The following is a 19,658-nucleotide window of genomic DNA, read 5'->3' on the forward strand; positions in this document are numbered from 1 at the left end:
AAGCTCGCTGCTGGCTTACATAATTAGATTATATGTCATGAAAGGAAAGTTTTTTTTTACCATCAGTTAAAGTGAATGGACCCCGAAAGCTGGCATTCTTCCCCTTGTTTCTTGCCTACTCTACCTGTGGCCACAGCTTTTTCCTTGCATCTTTGGCGTCCTGTGGGAGATCTTCAAAATCCGTACATTTCTCTGTTTGAGAATTTCTGTGGTTTTGGCATTCTTCCGTATGTGTCTCTGTGTGAGCGCGACAAGAACAGCACAATTATAAGCCGGGCATGTGAGCCTGAGCTCAGGCCAAGTCTATGCGCTATGTCCGCGGTGTTCTGGAGCTGGTCCACTAAGTCTGGAGCCACCTTTCAGAAGAGTTAATCTATTCCTGCAAATTCCTGCGTCATTTGTATGCATCCATCCCATCACATTTTTGGCGAAGAACTTTGTTTTCACTCTCCAGCGTGACAATCTTGCTTTACAAAGTGTTCACAGTGCCACTCGCGTCCTTCACCTGCTTTCCCATGTATTCCATCGAAGCATGCAGCTCTGCAATGGAGACCGTGTTCCTTTGCACAACGTTGACTGAAGCTTTTCCATCTGCTGCTTACTAACTTTTTCGATGGCAGCAAGAAGGTCTACATTGGAAACGTGGGGACTATCACTTGTTTTATGTTTCTTGATAGGACACCAGACATCAGGTGATTCAGGAGCGGTCTCTGCCATAGATTCAAATTCAGCTTACAGAGATTTCATTGCATAACTATGTATGGCTTGACGAATCTCTGTGTCAGTCTCCATTTTAGCTTCTTTCGACATAGACATGTTAATCATTTGCCAGTCTAAGTACTTGTTAACCAACTACCGTTGTCTCTTCGAAGTGTATTACTGGCTAGCTAGTAACGTTCTTCCATAGACAATCGAAAAATTCGTTAAACTGACATAAACGATTGGTTTTTTCAGTTGGATGGCACAAATAAATAGCTGCAGGCATCACCTGTAAAAATACTCGTGAAAAAGTTTTCATAGCATCGTCACAGCAACCTGTATATCAGCTCCATCTTGACCCTCCTTACTGGTGTTATGCCAAAATTTGACTCCCCACCAAATTCTGACTCACCGCTACCTGATTGGCCCTTATCCCTAAAGCCCACCCCTACACCCACCCCTAACCCTAGCCGTCATTGGTCCTTATAGCTAAAGCCCATTCCTACTTCTACTCCTAAACATAAGGATATAAGGAGTCAAAATTCAGCACGACACCGGTTAGAAATTTGTTGAGTGTGGTCCAACTTGACAGCTCTTATTTTACTCCTCCCTTGACTGCAGCCGCCTACTCTCGTCTACTTTCAAGGTGAGGCGTTTGGCATCTTGAACAAGCCAAATGTTAGATTTCCTGAGCAATAGGGTGATGACAGCAGACTTAGGGTGCTGAGACTTTGCTTTAGAGGCCTATTAAAATATTAACAGTGACTGACAGACCAAATCCTGATGGGACTGTTGTCTTACTGTGTTTCTGGGATTCACAAGACTTTTGACTTATGCTTCAAACGAACTCTGAAGTGAACCATCTCAGGATGTGGTCTATTTATAGTGTGGTGTTTGAGTTCAGTCTGTGGTGCAGTTAATTAATGACTAATAATAATGCATTATATTACAGTAATTTAATAATTTAAGTAGGCAAGGCTTTAAAAATAAGTCTGAATGGAAAATGGAGTGAGAATTTAAGTGATCCAGAAAAGAGGTCTGAGTGCATTCTTCCTTCATGTTTTTTTTTTATATTATTTTTTACGATGTTTTGCATGAATCGTGAATCATTTTGTACAACATAGCTGCATGTGACGATTGCAAACGATCAGGGCTGTTAATCTACATTCACTGTAAAGTCTAGCTCTAGCTGAGTAGTTTTAAACATGAGTTTATTTCATGCAATAATTCTACGTAATAATTTTTCATTGTGTATTTTCAGTTCTGGTAACAGCAGTCTTTCAGGTGTAGCACAAACAGTTAACAGCGTTGTCACGTGGTACTTGTGACTTTTTTCAGCGCTGGTAAGGATGGAGCAATCACATTCGATTGTGATTTTAATCAGATTATAAAGATATCTGAAAAACATTTCCATTTATATATCCTGGAACAATCAATTGAATCAACAGATTTGAACGACTATACTGTTTAACGTCTCGAGTAAGACAAAAAAGGTCCAGAGATTTCAATGCAGCTCAACGGTGTATTCATTAGAGCTATGATTATTAGCGGTGTTGTCACGTGATATTTGATACATTTCCCATCGCTACTCAAGATGAACCAATCACTTGTAGTCATTTATGATTACATGTTTTATTATAACGTTTACAGGAACTGTGGGTTTTCATTTAAACAGGCGTCACTTTAATTCTTTTAAACGTTAAATGTAAAATTGTTGAAGCGTTCGTTGATGACGCTTACTCTGATTGGTAGTTCCTCTCTGACGTCATCGTCATCATCATCATCATGGCTGCGTCCTCGTGCTGTGCATGTGCGTGAACAGATGAAACACGGAAGAGCTCACGTGAGATTTCTCTTTAATTACACAATGAATAATTCCTAATAGTGCACATGTTACATGTAAACAGGACAGTAATGTGAATGTAGTAGATGTAATGTTCGGTCATAAAGCTCATCTGACAGCATTCAAATCATCGTGATCAACTTGTCAGTGTCTCGCGATACAGTAAAAAAGAACGTTATAATTACCGTGTTTTTAACATAGTATCATAGTAGTTATAGCGTGGTATACTTTGAGGTACTTTGCATCGTGTAGATAACATGGTACATGAATATATATAACCGTTCAGTATCAGTCAATCACTGTACAGGTTTTTCTTTATTTTATATTGCAATATAAAACAAAATTTACAAACAGAGAACAATAAACAAAATGTACCGGGAGGGTTACCAAAAAAAAAAAAAAAAAAAAAAAAAAAAGACAAAGCAGCTTATATTATTTTATAAGTAGTATCACTGTACAGTTTGTTTAATGGCACTCATTTCTTGTCATCATCTGTCTCTTTCAGGAGAAGATGAAGATTAAAAAGTCACGTGGAAAGAAGCTGTTTGTTTCTTCTAAAAGAGGCATTGTGGTGAAGGGCAAATGGAAGGCGGTGAATGTGGATCCCAGTCTGTTCTCTGATGATGGTGGTCTTGAGGGTCTCGTGTGTTTTGAAGAACTCACTGATTATTCCCTCGTGGAGCCTGAGAATACCATCACTGCAGACGAGAGTGTGAAAGACAGAAAGAAGAGGAAAGCCACAGAACATCATGAGAGAAAGAAGAAACTCAAGAAAGATGAAACATCTTCTGATGTGTCCACTGCTGATCAGACCGTAGCAGTAGATATGTTACAGGAGGATCCTGCTGATCAGACACTTAAAACACCACCACAAACATCACAGAAGGAAGACAAGAAGAAGCGCAGGAAGAAGAAAAAGACCTCTACAGAAGCTGCTGAAGTGATCGCTCCGTCCAGGAAGAAGATGAATAACTGGACGACTGCAGCTGTTGCAGACGCAGGGCATCAGAGCGCAGATGTGTCTGCATGGAAAGATCTGTTTGTTCCTGCAGATGTTTTAAAAGCTCTCAGTAAACTCGGCTTTTCTGCACCGACTCCGATTCAAGCGCTCGCGCTACCGCCGGCCATCAGAGATCATCTGGATGTTCTGGGAGCGGCAGAGACCGGTGAGAGATGAAGCTCTGATCAGAGTCACCGATCAATTTACATTCACGACCTTCTCATTGGTCACAAAGCATTCATTTCATTAATGAACCATTCAGACCAGTTTGTAAACCATTTCAGAATCAGAATGAGCTTTATTGCTAAGTGTGCTTACAAGGAATTTGTCTTGGTGACAGGAGCTTCCAGTGTTCAACAATACAAAAACAGCAACAAGACTTTTAAAAAATTTAACAAATTACAAATTGAATAAAAAAAATAGATAAATATTGAAAAGAAAAAAGTATATATAGAATACACAATAGACAATATATATATGTATATATATACAGTTGTGCTCAAAAGTTTGCATACTCTGGCAGAAATTGTGATATTTTGGCATTGATTTTGAAAATATGACTGAGCACAATACGACGATACTTGAACAAAAATGAGCTGCATGGTCGAGTTGCCAGAAAGAAGACTTTACTGCGCCAATGCCACAAAAAAGCCTGGTTACAATATGCCCTACAACATCTTGACACGCCTCACAGCTTCTGGCACACTGTAATTTGGAGTGACGAGACCAAAATAGAGCTTTATGGTCACATAAAGTATTGTATTATTGAAACAACCACACTGTCCTTTTGAGAGCTAACAAACTCATTGACTATTTATACACAGACACTAATTGCACTTTAAAAAGCCACAGGTGTGGGAAATTAACCTTTAATTGCCATTTAAACCTGTGTGTGTCACCTTGTGTGTCTGTAACAAGGCCAAACATTCAAGGGTGTGTAAACTTTTGATCAGGGCCATTTGGGTGATTTCTGTTATCATTATGATTTAAAAAGGAGCCAAACAACTATGTGATGATAAATGGCTTCATATGATCACTATCCTTAAATAAAAGACAGTTTTTTTGCATGATCAGTCATATTTTCAAAATCAATGCCAAAATATATATATATACATATACATATACACACACACACACACACACACACACACATACATACATACATATATATATATATATATACACATATATACGTAGTGCAAATCTAAATACAAATCGGTTCAACTGATTCATTGGAAAGTTCTCTACATGAGAGCAGTGTAATATTAAATGGCATTTTAGTCAGAGTAAAATTGACCAAAATTAATGAATATGACATGATGAAAAATTTTAAGAACATTTTCATCAGAAGACAAAAATAATGACGAAAATGTATGAGACTGTAAAAAATAAACACCACACAAGTGCAATATATTCAGCCAATGACATAATTTAGCAAAGCACAAATAGAAACATGTTATTTATTTTATGACTTTGTCAGGCCTGGAAAACACAGTGTTAAAATTCCCTGATATTTCCATGTTTTACACAACCAGATTGTTGATGGTGAGATATATCACTATATTCTGATGTTTTGTACTCCTGCAGGAAGTGGAAAGACTTTGTGTTTTGGGATTCCGATGATCCACATGATTCTGGAATGGAGGGAAAAGTGCGAGAGGAAGGATGAATGCGGTAAATCTGATAGAGGAGCACATGTGCAGAGCGATTACCTGCCTGCAGTCATCGAGCAAACAGACACCTGCGATCAGACGAGTCATGTGACACACACTAACAGTGAGGTCGTGCAGGAGGAGAGCGGCGAGACTGAGCAATCACATGATCCAGATGAAGATGTGTGTGATGATGATGATGATGATGATGATGGAGTGAATGACGTTAAATGTAAGGAAACACCGTTGCTCGGCCTTGTGCTCACCCCGACCAGAGAACTCGCCGTTCAGGTCAAACATCACATTGATGCTGCCGCTCAGTTCACAGGTCAGTTTATATTCTAATCTGATATATCTATTTTTAATTCATAATCTCTAATGTTGTAATTAAAAATCCCTGAGTGTTGATTGTAAGGAATATTTTAAATCAGGTATTAAAACGGCGATTGTTGTTGGTGGGATGGCGCCTCAGAAACAGAAGAGGATGTTGATGCGGAGACCAGAGATCGTCATAGCAACACCAGGACGCTTGTGGGAGATGATAAAAGATGAACACCCACATCTGCAGAACCTGCGACAGCTTCGGTAACATTACTGTGATCATGTGATGTATTTAACCTGCAGCGTTCATACAGACATACAGCTGATGATGAAAAAACTGGTTCTGATTCCTCTTTTTCCGGTTCCTTAATGATTCTTTAAGTACTTTTGAGGAAGATATATTTGGAAATAGGGAGTGCAGTTCTTGTTACCAAATAATGAGGTGATTTCATATATTAACAGAACAGATTCTTGCAAATGGACTTCTAAATAAGATATATATACTGTGTATATGTCTCTGTGTGCACAAAATATTTAAATTAAAATATATAAGAGGTGATAATATTTCTGGTTTGGAGATGTTTACGTTGTTGTTGGTGTCTAAAGGTGTCTGGTCATCGATGAAGCGGACCGTATGGTGGAGAGAGGTCACTTCGCTGAGCTTGAGAATCTTCTGGAGATGTTGAACACATCTCAGTTCAACCCGAAGAGACAGACATTTGTGTTTTCTGCCACGCTGACGATGGTTCACAGTCTGCCGTTGCGTGTGCAGCAGAAGAAGAGCAAGAGGAAAGAGCAGCGCAGCAAACTGCAGCTCCTCATGGAGAAAGTGGGAATCAAAGACAAACCGAAGATCATCGACCTGACGCGCAGAGAAGCCACCGTAGAAACGCTGACAGAAACGAGGATCAACTGCACGAAGGAAGAGAAGGATCTGTATCTGTATTACTTCCTGCTGCAGTATCCCGGCCGCACGATGGTGTTCGCTAACAGCATCGACTGCATCAAGAGACTCAGCGCGCTGCTGCTGATCCTCGACTGCGACCCGCTGCCGCTGCACGCTAACATGCACCAGAAACAACGGCTGAAGAACCTCGAACGCTTCGCTGAGAAAGACAGGTACAAATTATCATTCAGTTTCACTTTCAGAAGTCATTTCTAAAAAATCACCTTTCAACATTATAAAACCCAAGGACATCAGAATGTGAGTTTTGAGTCCTTTGACGTGTCCCACCCCAACATCCTGTTTCAATAGGGAATCTAGGAACGCACCAATACCATTTTTTTCTCTTCCGATTCCAATACCTGAACTCTCAGTATCGGCCGATACCGATATCCCGATCCGATACCAGTGTTGTTGTTTTCTTAATGGCACATTTATGGTTCACATCCATTTTCAACTAATGTGCATAAAATAAATAAAACGTTATTAATCGGCAAAACCGATATATCGGTCAACCTCTACTAAACATTAAGACATAAACTTTATTAGTAATATCATGCCGCAGTGCTACTCGTATCCACCATTGAATTCTGCTGCTTGGAAGAACCCGGAAGCGTGGTTGCCTGTGATGTAATGGTTGTTTCCTCTATCAGAAAACATTAACAGGAAAGAGATGTGATGTCATGAGGTCTTTAAAAGAGTGTTTTTATCCACTAACTCATCACTCCTCTCGCAGTTGTATTCTGCTCACTACAGATGTCGCCGCTCGAGGGCTCGATATTCCCAACGTTCAGCACGTCATTCACTATCAGGTATGACAAAAGATCTCCATCATATCAATCATCATGTGTGTCACATCAGCACTGATTTCACAGACTCTCTGTTTCTCGCTGGTTCAGGTTCCTCGCACGTCTGAGATATACGTGCACCGCAGCGGACGAACGGCTCGAGCCACTAAAGAGGGACTCAGTCTGCTGCTGATCGGACCTGATGACCTCATGAACTTCAAGAAGATCTGCAGAACTCTGGAGAAAGATGAAGATCTGCCTGTGTTTCCTGTTCAGACCAAATGCATGATGGCCATTAAAGTACGCTCAAACGTAGCTCGAGAACACTGTGATTCGTCATTCACCGTGCAATACACACATTTTATGACTATACAGCATGTTTTAACTACTTGGAAATAAAAACATATCATGGAGTCCCACGTGAGTAATAATGTGCATGTTGTTTATCCTAAAGCTTTCACACATTCTGTGGTTTTGTGTGTGATTGTTTCGACAGGAGCGAGTGAATTTGGCCCGCAAGATTGAGAAAATTGAATATTTCAACAGTCGAGAGAAGCAGCACAATTCGTGGGTTCGACAAGCAGCTGAAGCGATGGACATTGACGTGGACGATGATTTGCTGTTGGGTGTGACATTTATCAAGTGTCATTAGCTGTTTTTAAAATAAATTCAACTTACTACCAAAGTCACCTTTTGTTTGTGTTTTGCAGGAGGTAGAAAAGACGAGAATGATGAGAGAGAGCAGCAGAAATTAATGAAAGTCCTGAAGAAACAACTCAAACATCTGATCTCACAGCCTGTGTTTAGAAACGAGATGAAGACCAAATACCCCACTCAGATGGGTAAACTACAGCTGCCTCAGCTACCCATCAGCACAGCGGACACGGCATTAACTAGTGTGACTAATCACAGACAAACACTCAAACACAAGCGGTAACGGGCTGTCTAATAGAAACGAGAATGTGTCGGTGTAAAAGTACCTTTCTTTGAGCTGGACAGTAAAAATAGGTTTTCTCAGAGTTGAAACAGATGTGTTTGCATTAGATATGATTTGAGTTCTTCCTGCATGTTTCCTCTGAAATACGAGCAGACCGCTGAGGCCTGACATCTCTGCAGACGTGTCATCATGTAACTCGGTGTTTACAACCCTGTTCCTGGAGGCACATCAGCAGTACACATTCTTCATCAGCTCGTTGTGGAGACTTCAACACCTGAAATAAAGGGATGTGTAGTGTTGGTGTGCAGGAACAGGGTTGTGAAGCACTGGTGTTACGGTTTATTTCTACACATGTTTGTAATTGATTAGTTCATGTAGACTGATGATAAAAGCCCTGCAGGAAAACTTGCACTGACTGTTGATGGTCATCTGTGAAAACTCTTACTGTTCCTGTTAAACGTTTATAATGAACCCTGACTTACTTTACAATGTGTAATGAACTAGAGAACTTAATTAAACACTCTCTTTGTAAAGGACTGGTTTTATCATCTTTTAAGCTTATTTTTCTCATTTTTAGAGTGTTAATAAATTACAATGGTAACACTTTACAATAAAACTCCATTTGTTAATATTAGTTAACGAACTAACAATGAATTATACTTTAACAGCATTTATTACTTTTGGACAATGTTAATTTCAACATACAATTAAGTTTAAAAAATGTATTAGTACATATGTTAACATTATGCACAATGAACTATAGTATTTTTATTAACTAATATTAACAAAGATTAATAAATGCAATAAAAATTATATATTGTTCATTGTAAATTCATGATAACTAATACATTAATGTTAACCAATGAAACCTTATAAAGTTTTACCATTACAATAAATAACTGTTAAAATCCTAAAACTCTTACTTGCATTTTTCCTTTAACTTGTATAGCTTGATATTTGTGTTATATTTGTATTTTTCAGAATTTCTTAAATTATGACAGGCCTTTTGTGAGTCATATATTCAAGATATTGTGTCTTGCAGTCATCATGGGCACACACTGATGAAAGTAATTGTCTAAATTAGCTTTCTTCATTATGGAGAAATGATTTAAAAGCAAAAATTACATTTTATTTATTTTTTAACCATTAAAGGTATACAAGGAAACTAATGGCTGGTAATACAGAATGTGAAATATGTACATAAAGTACATGATTTAAAACCATAAAGGGTATTAGTTATCCACTTGTTTTCTATGTAAAGCTCATAAAACAGTGAATTTAAATGTGTTTGACTTTCAACGTTGATGGTGACATTGACAAAACAGTTACAAACAAACTTCACACATACACTGGCAGCCAAAGTTTGTAATAATGTACAGATTTTGCTCTTATGGAAAGAAATTGGTACTTTTATTCACCAAAGTTGCATTCAACTGATCACAATGTATAGTCAGGACATTAATAATGTGAAAAATTACTATTAAAATTTGAAAAAGTTAAAAGTTCAGAACTTCTTAAACTACTTCAAAGAGTTCTCATCAAAAAATCCTCCACATGCAGCAATGACAGCTTAGCAGATCCTTGTTATTCTAGCTGTCAGTTTGTCCAGATACTCAGGTGACATTTCACCCCACACTTCCTGTAGCACTTGTCATAGCACCATACAGTCTAGCTGATCCCACAAAAGCTCAATGGGGTTAAGATCCATAACACTCTTTTCCAATTATCTGTTGTCCAATGTCTGTGTTTCTTTGCCCACTCGAACCTTTTCTTTTTGTTTTCTGTTTCAAAAGTGGCTTTTTCTTTGCAATTCTTCCCATAAGTCCTGCACCCCTGAGTCTTCTCTTTACTGTTGTACATGAAACTGGTGTTGAGCGGGTAGAATTCAATGAAGCTGTCAGCTGAGGACATGTGAGACGTCTATTTCTCAAACTAGAGACTCTGATGCACTTATTCTCTTGTTTAGTTGTACATCTGGTCTTCCACATCTCTTTCTGTCCTTGTTAGAGCCAGTTGTCCTTTGTCTTTGAAGACTGTAGTGTACACCTTAGTATGAAATATTAAGTTGTTTTGGCAATTTCAAGCATTGTATTGCCTTCATTCCTCAAAACAATGATTGACTGATAAGTTTCTAGAGAAAGCTGTTTCTTTTTTGCCATTTGAGTATCTGGACACCAATCTATTGAGTATCTTTACTTTTATCTGGAGTATTTGCAAACTGAAAAATCTAATTAAATCACATTTCAAATCATTAGTAGGAGACACATGGACATGTTTTCAGAGTATTCTTGAGTTCTCAGGATTTGCATAACTTAAAGTCAAAGTTTATGAACTTTAGTTCATAAATAGATATAGGCATAAATCTGTCTTGAAACTGTAATTGATCTTGTTTTGAATATTTTTATCCTCTAGCAAATTTTAGATTGGAAAAGACATTGCCAGTTTTCAATACATTAATAAATCAACTTAAAGTTGGCCTACAGCTCAGGGTGGCTCAGTGGTAAGTACTGTCACCTCACAGCAAGAAATTCCTGGGTTTGAGTCTAGCTCAACTGGTCCTCTCTGTGTGGAGTTTGCATGTTCTCCCCATGTTCACATGGGTACCAGGTGCTCTGGTTTCCCTCATAAATCCAAAAACATGCAGATTCAGTGAACTGGAGACCCTGTAGGTGTGAGCAAGAGTCCCCCAGCCTTTGGGGGTTGTGTCAGGAAGGGCATCCAGCATAAAACCTGTGCCAAGTCAAATATGTGGATCACAGATGGTCCACTGTGGCGACCCCTAACGGGAACATGAAGCTCTTTGATTTAATTTTTTATTCAATCCATATTCATGTGTATTTCTGGATTTTGAGTCAGTTTTATAATAAAATGTCCATTCTCATTAGAGCTCTTGTCATGTTGATGTGTGTTGACTATATATACAGGTGCATCTCAATAAATTAGAATGTCGTGGAAAAGTTCATTTATTTCAGTAATTCAACACAAATTGTGAAACTCGTGTATTAAATAAATTCAATGCACACAGACTGAAGTAGTTTAAGTCTTTGGTTCTTTTAATTGTGATGATTTTGGCTCACATTTAACAAAAACCCACCAATTCACTATCTCAAAAAATTAGAATATGGTGACATGCCAATCAGCTGATCAACTCAAAACACCTGCAAAGGTTTCCTGAGCCTTCAAAATGGTCTCTCAGTTTGGTTCACTAGGCTACACAATCATGGGGAAGACTGCTGATCTGACAGTTGTCCAGAAGACAATCATTGACACCCTTCACAAGGAGGGTAAGCCACAAACATTCATTGCCAAAGAAGCTGGCTATTCACAGAGTGCTGTATCCAAGCATGTTAACAGAAAGTTGAGTGGAAGGAAAAAGTGTGGAAGAAAAAGATGCACAACCAACCGAGAGAACCGCAGCCTTACGATTGTCAAGCAAAATCGATTCAAGAATTTGGGTGAACTTCACAAGGAATGGACTGAGGCTGGGGTCAAGGCATCAAGAGCCACCACACACAGATGTGTCAAGGAATTTGGCTACAGTTGTCGTATTCCTCTTGTTAAGCCACTCCTGAACCACAGACAATGTCAGAGGCGTCTTACCTGGGCTAAGGAGAAGAAGAACTGGACTGTTGCCCAGTGGTCCAAAGTCCTCTTTTCAGATGAGAGCAAGTTTTGTATTTCATTTGGAAACCAAGGTCCTAGAGTCTGGAGGAAGGGTGGAGAAGCTCATAGCCCAAGTTGCTTGAAGTCCAGTGTTAAGTTTCCACAGTCTGTGATGATTTGGGGTGCAATGTCATCTACTGGTGTTGGTCCATTGTGTTTTTTGAAAACCAAAGTCACTGCACCCATTTACAAAGAAATTTTGGAGCACTTCATGCTTCCTTCTGCTGACCAGCTTTTTAAAGATGCTGATTTCATTTTCCAGCAGGATTTGGCACCTGCCCACACTGCCAAAAGCACCAAAAGTTGGTTAAATGACCATGGTGTTGGTGTGCTTGACTGGCCAGCAAACTCACCAGACCTGAACCCCATAGAGAATCTATGGGGTATTGTCAAGAGGAAAATGAGAAACAAGAGACCAAAAAATGCAGATGAGCTGAAGGCCACTGTCAAAGAAACCTGGGCTTCCATACCACCTCAGCAGTGCCACAAACTGATCACCTCCATGCCACGCCGAATTGAGGCAGTAATTAAAGCAAAAGGAGCCCCTACCAAGTATTGAGTACATATACAGTAAATGAACATACTTTCCAGAAGGCCAACAATTCACTAAAAATGTTTTTTTTATTGGTCTTATGATGTATTCTAATTTTTTGAGATAGTGAATTGGTGGGTTTTTGTTAAATGTGAGCCAAAATCATCACAATTAAAAGAACCAAAGACTTAAACTACTTCAGTCTGTGTGCATTGAATTTATTTAATACACGAGCTTCACAATTTGAGTTGAATTACTGAAATAAATGAACTTTTCCACGACATTCTAATTTATTGAGATGCACCTGTATATCATTTATATGTGATGTGCATGTGAAGAGTTTCTCACACGTCAGTTAATGGTACAAACCATGACCTGACAGAATATTTTTTTTTTTTAGTCACACGGTAAACAATACGACTTGCTAAAAATATAAATAAGAAGCTTGAAGAAATATTTTTAGTAGCAGACAGTTTATTACTTTGTGTAAACTTAACAAAATGAGCTTGGAAAGATTATTTTGTTGACTTAGACACTGAAATAATTGCTTGAAAAGAAACTTTGGAATTGAATCTACATATAATTTTTTTTATTTATTTCCTCAAATGTTTCCCCAACTTGCCTGAACAATTTCATATTGAACAATGGATTTGCAAGTTTCCAGCATGCATGGCAGTCAAGATAAATGATGCAGTTATTATACAACAGTTCCGGTCCTCGAATCTGATTGGACGAGAGGTGCTCCATGAGTGCTGCTGATATCTCAGAACAGCAGTAGTCAGACACTTCACTCTTTGTATCACTCCGCTTGTGTTTGTCGCAGATGTGTTAAATAGCTTTATGTGTCTCTTTTCATTTATCCATGTGACATTAAAGATTTTAGCCAGCAAGTGGAGACAAAAAAAACAAAACATTTTTGTGTGTTATGAGCGAGTTGAGCTAACGTTCATTTCAGTCAGCGTTGTCAGTCAGTGAACAGTTCTTTAAAGTAATCGCCATTTGTCTCTCACTCCATGATCATTCGGATTACTACTACACTACAGCTGGGATATAAAGTTAAACTAACAGTGTCAGAGAGAGACACAACAGACAGTGTTATCACACATACTCAAGGTGCTAACCTACTGGAGTTTCCGCATTGGGAGCAGATGTATACATTCAACATGGCAAAGGAGAGAACGAACCGGTTATCGTGAAATACTCAGAGAGGACCCCGCTCAGACGGCTATTTTTTACATTGAGAAAATAGGATGTATATAATCAATATGTAATTATCTTTAGCAAACTGACTAACACACGAGGCTGAATCCTGCTTCTTATTCATGCTACAGCTATAGCTTTACTGTTCATCTCTGCTTGGGAATCATGACAGACGCAACTAATCGCACATAATCTCTCAAACACACACACACGCATCATTGTTTCTCAATTACGTGTTAGAAACAGCCCAAGCCGCTGTTACTAGTTCTAAAGTGATGTTTTCGAATTAGTAACGGAGGCTTGTGCACATCTTTTGAACGAGCAACAGCAGATCCTGATTTGTCGCATAAGAAAGTAGTTCCATGGACAAGTGCGTTTTTTTGTGACAGTCCTTAGTTTTTCCCATTTTTTAAATTTACTTGTTCATTGAGCTGTCGAATATAAGCAATATCACACTTGCAGTCGTGCCGTGTAGCCCTAAATCAGCACGGATGTGATTACCTGCGGCCGAATCACAGCTGTTCTGATGTAGGGCCATACAGCACGACTGCAAGTGTGATATTGCTTTATTAGTAAAGTCTTATTATTTGTTTGCTGATGTTATTATTGTAACTTTTTTATATTTCCAATTTGTTTATATTTAGTGTACATTTCTAACATTGTACTTTGTATGATATTACCGTGGAATCCGTTTTAAAGAAATCAGTTACGAGAGCTGCGATGAGGCTTCTAACACCGCTGCTGAGGGAGTGACAGAACATTTGGCCTGTTTCTCTCTTCTTACGGCTGTTATCCAGCGCTCTGTATTTTTATCTTCTTTTGCAAAGTTGTGAAAGCGTTATGGATGATTTTTTCTTTTGCTGTTGGAGCAAACGGGTAAGCAAAAATTAAAATTTGCTGTGGTCCCTCATTCACCGTCATTCAAGTTTAACCAACTATGACGACTTCCTCTTCGTGAACGTGTATGTGTGAAAAGGGTCAATCTGGGGCTACTCTGGGTACGTGGTAGTTTTACTATTTTTGACTATCTCACCTGCCCACAAACAAACATGGCGCATCACAGTGTTTGTGTTTCCTGTTTCTGAGGACATACTTAAACATTCAGAAAAAAGCAATCCAACATTATTACATTGCTCAAGATTGACGACAGGTAACGTCATTGCATTATTTTATATGAACTTTTTAATGTGGCTTAAAGTTCTATAAACTGTAACAGTGGAATCGTTATGAACATTGGTGTAGCAGATGGTTATATTTGGATTTTTGTCATTGCATATAATATTATATTTACGTCTTGATTGAGAATCCCATCGGTTTACTTAACAGATAGCCGCTATCTTCCTAAGTGAGTAGTTGGTCAAATATCCCCTTACTGAACAAAACAATGCACAAAATAAGATGAGAAGAGTGTCTGGAAAACTAACAAAGTTACTGAGATCAGCTGCAGAGGACACCAAACACTGCCATGCATCATTTCGTTCTGTATCTCCTTGTAGACTCCCATTCCCCCCCCCCCCCTTTGTGATCTCTCTATTTATCACAAGTAGAGTGGTTGTTTCGTCTATGCTTCCTCAATGCTTTTAATGTCTGACATTTTTGTGTTTTTTATTTTTGTTAAAGAGTGAAGAAGTATTCCTCACTGTAGATGTTGTCTGGAAAACTTTGGGGACAAAACATCCTGCCCTGACTTCGGTTCCTGTGTAGAGACCAGCAAGCTTTTGGGGCTGGTGCGGAACCAGTTTTTCTGCCCTGGAACGGCCATTTATCAGGTGGAAACACACAGAACAGTTCGAGAATGAACAGAAAATAAATATTTGAAGTCATATGGCAGTCTGACTCAATGCATGATAGATTATTAGAAGATTCAGAGAGCTGCTCGTCCCACTGCGAGTCACTACAAGAGTTCCCCAGTCAACAAGAGATCATTGAGCAGGAATTTAGCTTTTCCTTGAGGCCTGTTGCATGAAGCTAGTTGAACAAACTCAGGGTTTCAGAGTAAGTTTCAGGTTGACAAAACCTGATAAAGCCAAACGGATTTAGTCGGATTCTTCGATCTCAAGACGCTCGCTACAAACGTTCTCTGTCAACTCAGAGTTTGAGTTCATGATTAACCCTGAAGCGCTTGCACATGAGTGAATAATGTTTGCCATGAACAGACAATGTGTGAAGCTTGTAGCGAGTCGATTTACTTCTCACGACAAATTCAGTGTAATTTACGTCTCTGCTGAAGATCAAGAAAACATTTACACATAATGAAGCTAACACAGCTGCTGCCACAGAAGTGGAAAAAAGAACTGAATATAAAGTGTAAATGAATTTATATAGATTCTCAATAAGAACATACAGACTTATTCATTTTAACAGCATAAACATTTTAAGTATAATATGTTTTAATGACGTGCAAGCCATGTGACTGTGTGATAGTGTACAATATCATTTTAAGAGTATATTTGCTGAGGATAAATGCATCTTTAAAGTGTGAGAATCAGCATAAAGCCCTCCATACATGTACAGTATGTAAAGAAAGTCAATAATACATGTTTTATGTGCTGTTCATAAGATATAAGGTTCCAGGAAATCAAGTAAACCATCTTAATATGTAGGTCTAATATTTAAAATCATAATATATACATCTAAATTAATTTAATATATACATTTCCCTGTGAAACACAATTTTTTGAGATGATAATATTTATATAAAGTATGTCTTGAACACAAGGGAAGAGAATGTTAACATTTGTTATTTTTAATTTCAAGAGAAAAAGGATTAATTTAGGGATTTTTCAGGCTATTTCTGGGTTTTAAATTAACATTGGGTCAACATCACAGATCGTGATGTACCGGGTTTTTAGGCTTTTCATTGAATTTGTGCAATTATCCAGTTCTGGCTTTTACTGCTTTTAATGCCCGTGCAGACTTTAAGAAATGCAGATATTTTACTATTTATATTTCCTTTTTTTCACATTTATTTTATTCATCATTTCATGTTTTTATATTCATAATTTCATCTTTAAATCATAATTTGAATCAGATTATTTCTAATAATGTAATGTTTTGTGTAAGTGCATTAATGCCACATCAGTGGGGCATTAAACTGTCTGTGTAAATGCATCTTTCTGTTGTATATGCCACTTACGAAGCAGTTTCTGTGCCACTTTTGCAGTGTAAAGTTGGCATTATACTAATTCATCTGAACTATAATTCAATGTGTGAAAAGTTTAGGTTCGTAATCTTAAACACTTGATTCTTTGTTCACTGCTTGCACTTTCCTTACAAATACCAAAAGAGGTAAATACCAACAGACAGACAAGTCCACTGTGACATCAGAAGCTCCTCCCCCTCACACGTCATTATTTCTCTCTTTCATGTCACTTTGGTGATTTTAATGGTTATTCATTTTTTAGACCGACATTTAAACAGAAGGTGAAAGTAAAGTTTAGATCGTTGGAGCGTTTACAATCAGTGGAAATGGATTCACTCTCTGTGGAAGATCTTTCTTGTCCCGTGTGCTGTGAAATCTTCAAGGTTCCTGTTCTTCTGTCGTGTCGTCACAGTTCTGGAAATCTGCAGGAGAATGAACCTCCTGTGAGTATTTCATTAAAGAACGTATGCGAGTCGTTCCTGAAGGAGAGAAATGAGAGATGTTCATCAGGGTGTGAGGAGATCTGCAGTTTACACAGTGAGAAACTCAAACGTGTTTCGTGTGCAGAGATTCAGAGAAACACGTCAATCACAAATTTCGCCCCATCAGTGAAGTTGTTCCATCTTACAAGGTAGGACCAATTTAACTTGTTACATTTGCAAACAAAGCACTGAGAGAAATATAGAAGAGTGTTTTTCTGCACCATTTAGCTCATACTGTGTGAAATACATGAACATATGAGAACTGTATGTAACATACAGTATATACAAGTCACATGTTGAAATCTCACAGGTTTTCACTTTGTTAAATTCTAGGAGGAACTCAATACAGCACTGAAGTCTTTACAAGAGAAACTCAAACACAAATGAGAGTGTGATAAAACAGTCAAGAGTCAAATACTCCACATTTCCAACACAGTTTCATGTGATGTGTGTGAATGCAGAACTGATTCAGACTCAAGATGAGCACACGGAGCGTCAGATTAAAGAGGAGTTTAAGAAGCTTCATGAGTTTCTCCGAGATGAAGAAGAAGCTACAATCACTGAACTGAGAGAGGAAGAGGAGCAGAAGAGTCAGATGATGAAGAAGAAGCTTGAGGAGATGAACACACACATCTCAGCTCTTTCACACACAATCAAAGACATGGAGGAAATGATGAAAGCCAATGATGACGTCTCATTTCTAAAGGTGACAGTCAAACTCTCATCATAGATTTCTGCTCTTATTGATCTTTTGCAGAACTTTAAAGTGACAATGGAAAGGTAAGTGTCTCCTCTCTATGGCTGTGAAGTCAAAGTCACTCCTGAATGTTCTTCCAGAGTCCAGAGCTCACAGCCGGATCCACAGATGACTTCTGGAGCTTTCATTCATGTGCCACATTACTTGGGCAACCTGACATTCAGAGTCTGGAAGAAGATGCAAGACATTGTCCACAAGAGTGAGTCTGTCAAACATCTGTGCTGGAAATACATTGAAAGATTTACAGAAAATACAAACAAATGTTGGTACAAGATTCTCTGAGTGTTTGAAGTAACTGAGGATCATACGAGTTCTGATATACAATCATATTTACAATCATGTGAACGATCCTTTCTTCATGAAGATTTACATCAAAGAGACAAGTCAAACATGTCAGACATGAACAATAAATACTTTAAAAATAATAAACAGAGCATGAAGAGCCACAAGTGAACATGACCAGATACTAAAGAGAATAATCACAGCAGAGATGTCAACAGTTTCTGTATTTGTCCGAGACATTTCCATGTTTGTGTTGTAAAGAGATCCTCTGTGTGTATTTCTTCGTATGAAATGTTTGACTCTTGATAATTATATTCACATCACGATAAGAGCAGCTGTTGATTGTTTTCTCTCATCAGTTCCTGTGATTCTGGATCCAAACGCTGCACATACATGTCTGATCCTGTCTGATGATCTGACCAGTGTGAGATACAGCGAGAACAGACAAACATTACCTGATAATCCAGAGAGATTTGACAGATATTCGTGTGTTCTGGGTTCAGAGGGTTTTAACTCAGGAACACACTGCTGGGATGTGAGGATGGAGACAATACATACTGGACTATTGGAATAACTACAGCATCAAACCAGAGGAAAGGAGATGTTTTCTTTAACACCGGTGTCTGGTGTGTGCAGTACTCAGAGAATAAATATTCTTCATTATTTTTACAGTTAAAGAGAAACTTGAGCGTGTGAGAGTTCAGCTGCATTATGAAAGAGGAAAAGTGTCATTCTCTGATCCTGAAACTACAGAGACACTCTTTCCATTCTTTTATAGTTATGATACTAACCCTATTAACCCTCTGAAGATCTCATCAGTTAACAACCAGCACATGAAAGAAATCAATAACAAGAATAAAAGATAGTGGGACCATATTATAAATGAATATCATATGATTATCAGACTTCTGTAATGAATGATCTGTGCAGAGTTGATCATAAAGGGACTGAATCATGAAGAAACTTCAATATTGTTGGTGGCACAATGATTCTAAAGGGGCATTTACAGGTTTTTCTTGATGATTTGCCACGTGGATTTTAATACAGCTTCCCCAAAAAGATTTGTTCCTTTGCTAATTTAGTAGAAGTATTATTGTGTGTCCACTAGAAAGATTGTGTAAACCACTGTGGCAGAAATCTATTCACATGTCTAAATGTCATCAATTCAATCGAGTCTCAGGAGCTCACAGAGTTATAATGTTAAAGCAAATGAATCAGTGTTTGTCATCGTCTAATATATTATGTGTATGTTTTATTATGTGTTAGTAATGATAACGGCATTAAATAAGGATTAAAAACTTGTTTATGCATGTCACATGGTTCAGAGTTGATCTTATTTCAGTGTTTACAGTCAAATCTTCATGTAGTCTTTGAAAGGATGACACAATGACATTCATTATTTCTGCATTTCTAAATG

The 19,658-nt window shown here is 38.2% G+C and overlaps 1 protein-coding gene and 1 pseudogene across 1 annotated transcript; both read left to right on the forward strand.

Annotated features, from left to right (window-relative positions):
* Window positions 1-2,449: 2,449 nt before the first annotated feature.
* ddx24 (DEAD (Asp-Glu-Ala-Asp) box helicase 24) lies at window positions 2,450-8,716 on the forward strand. Its single transcript, XM_051723196.1, has 9 exons — window positions 2,450-2,542; window positions 3,048-3,708; window positions 5,130-5,522; window positions 5,626-5,779; window positions 6,122-6,634; window positions 7,195-7,270; window positions 7,358-7,546; window positions 7,743-7,872; window positions 7,957-8,716. Exons 1-9 carry the CDS (start codon window positions 2,522-2,524, stop codon window positions 8,181-8,183), a joined length of 2,364 nt encoding a protein of 787 aa, XP_051579156.1. The 5' UTR covers window positions 2,450-2,521; the 3' UTR covers window positions 8,184-8,716.
* An 8,318-nt stretch (window positions 8,717-17,034) lies between these two features.
* LOC127455410 (zinc-binding protein A33-like) lies at window positions 17,035-19,441 on the forward strand (annotated as a pseudogene).
* The last annotated feature ends 217 nt before the right edge of the window (window positions 19,442-19,658 follow it).

Source organism: Myxocyprinus asiaticus, chromosome 17 (assembly GCF_019703515.2).
Source record: "Myxocyprinus asiaticus isolate MX2 ecotype Aquarium Trade chromosome 17, UBuf_Myxa_2, whole genome shotgun sequence".
Classification (NCBI taxonomy): Eukaryota; Metazoa; Chordata; class Actinopteri; order Cypriniformes; family Catostomidae; genus Myxocyprinus; species Myxocyprinus asiaticus.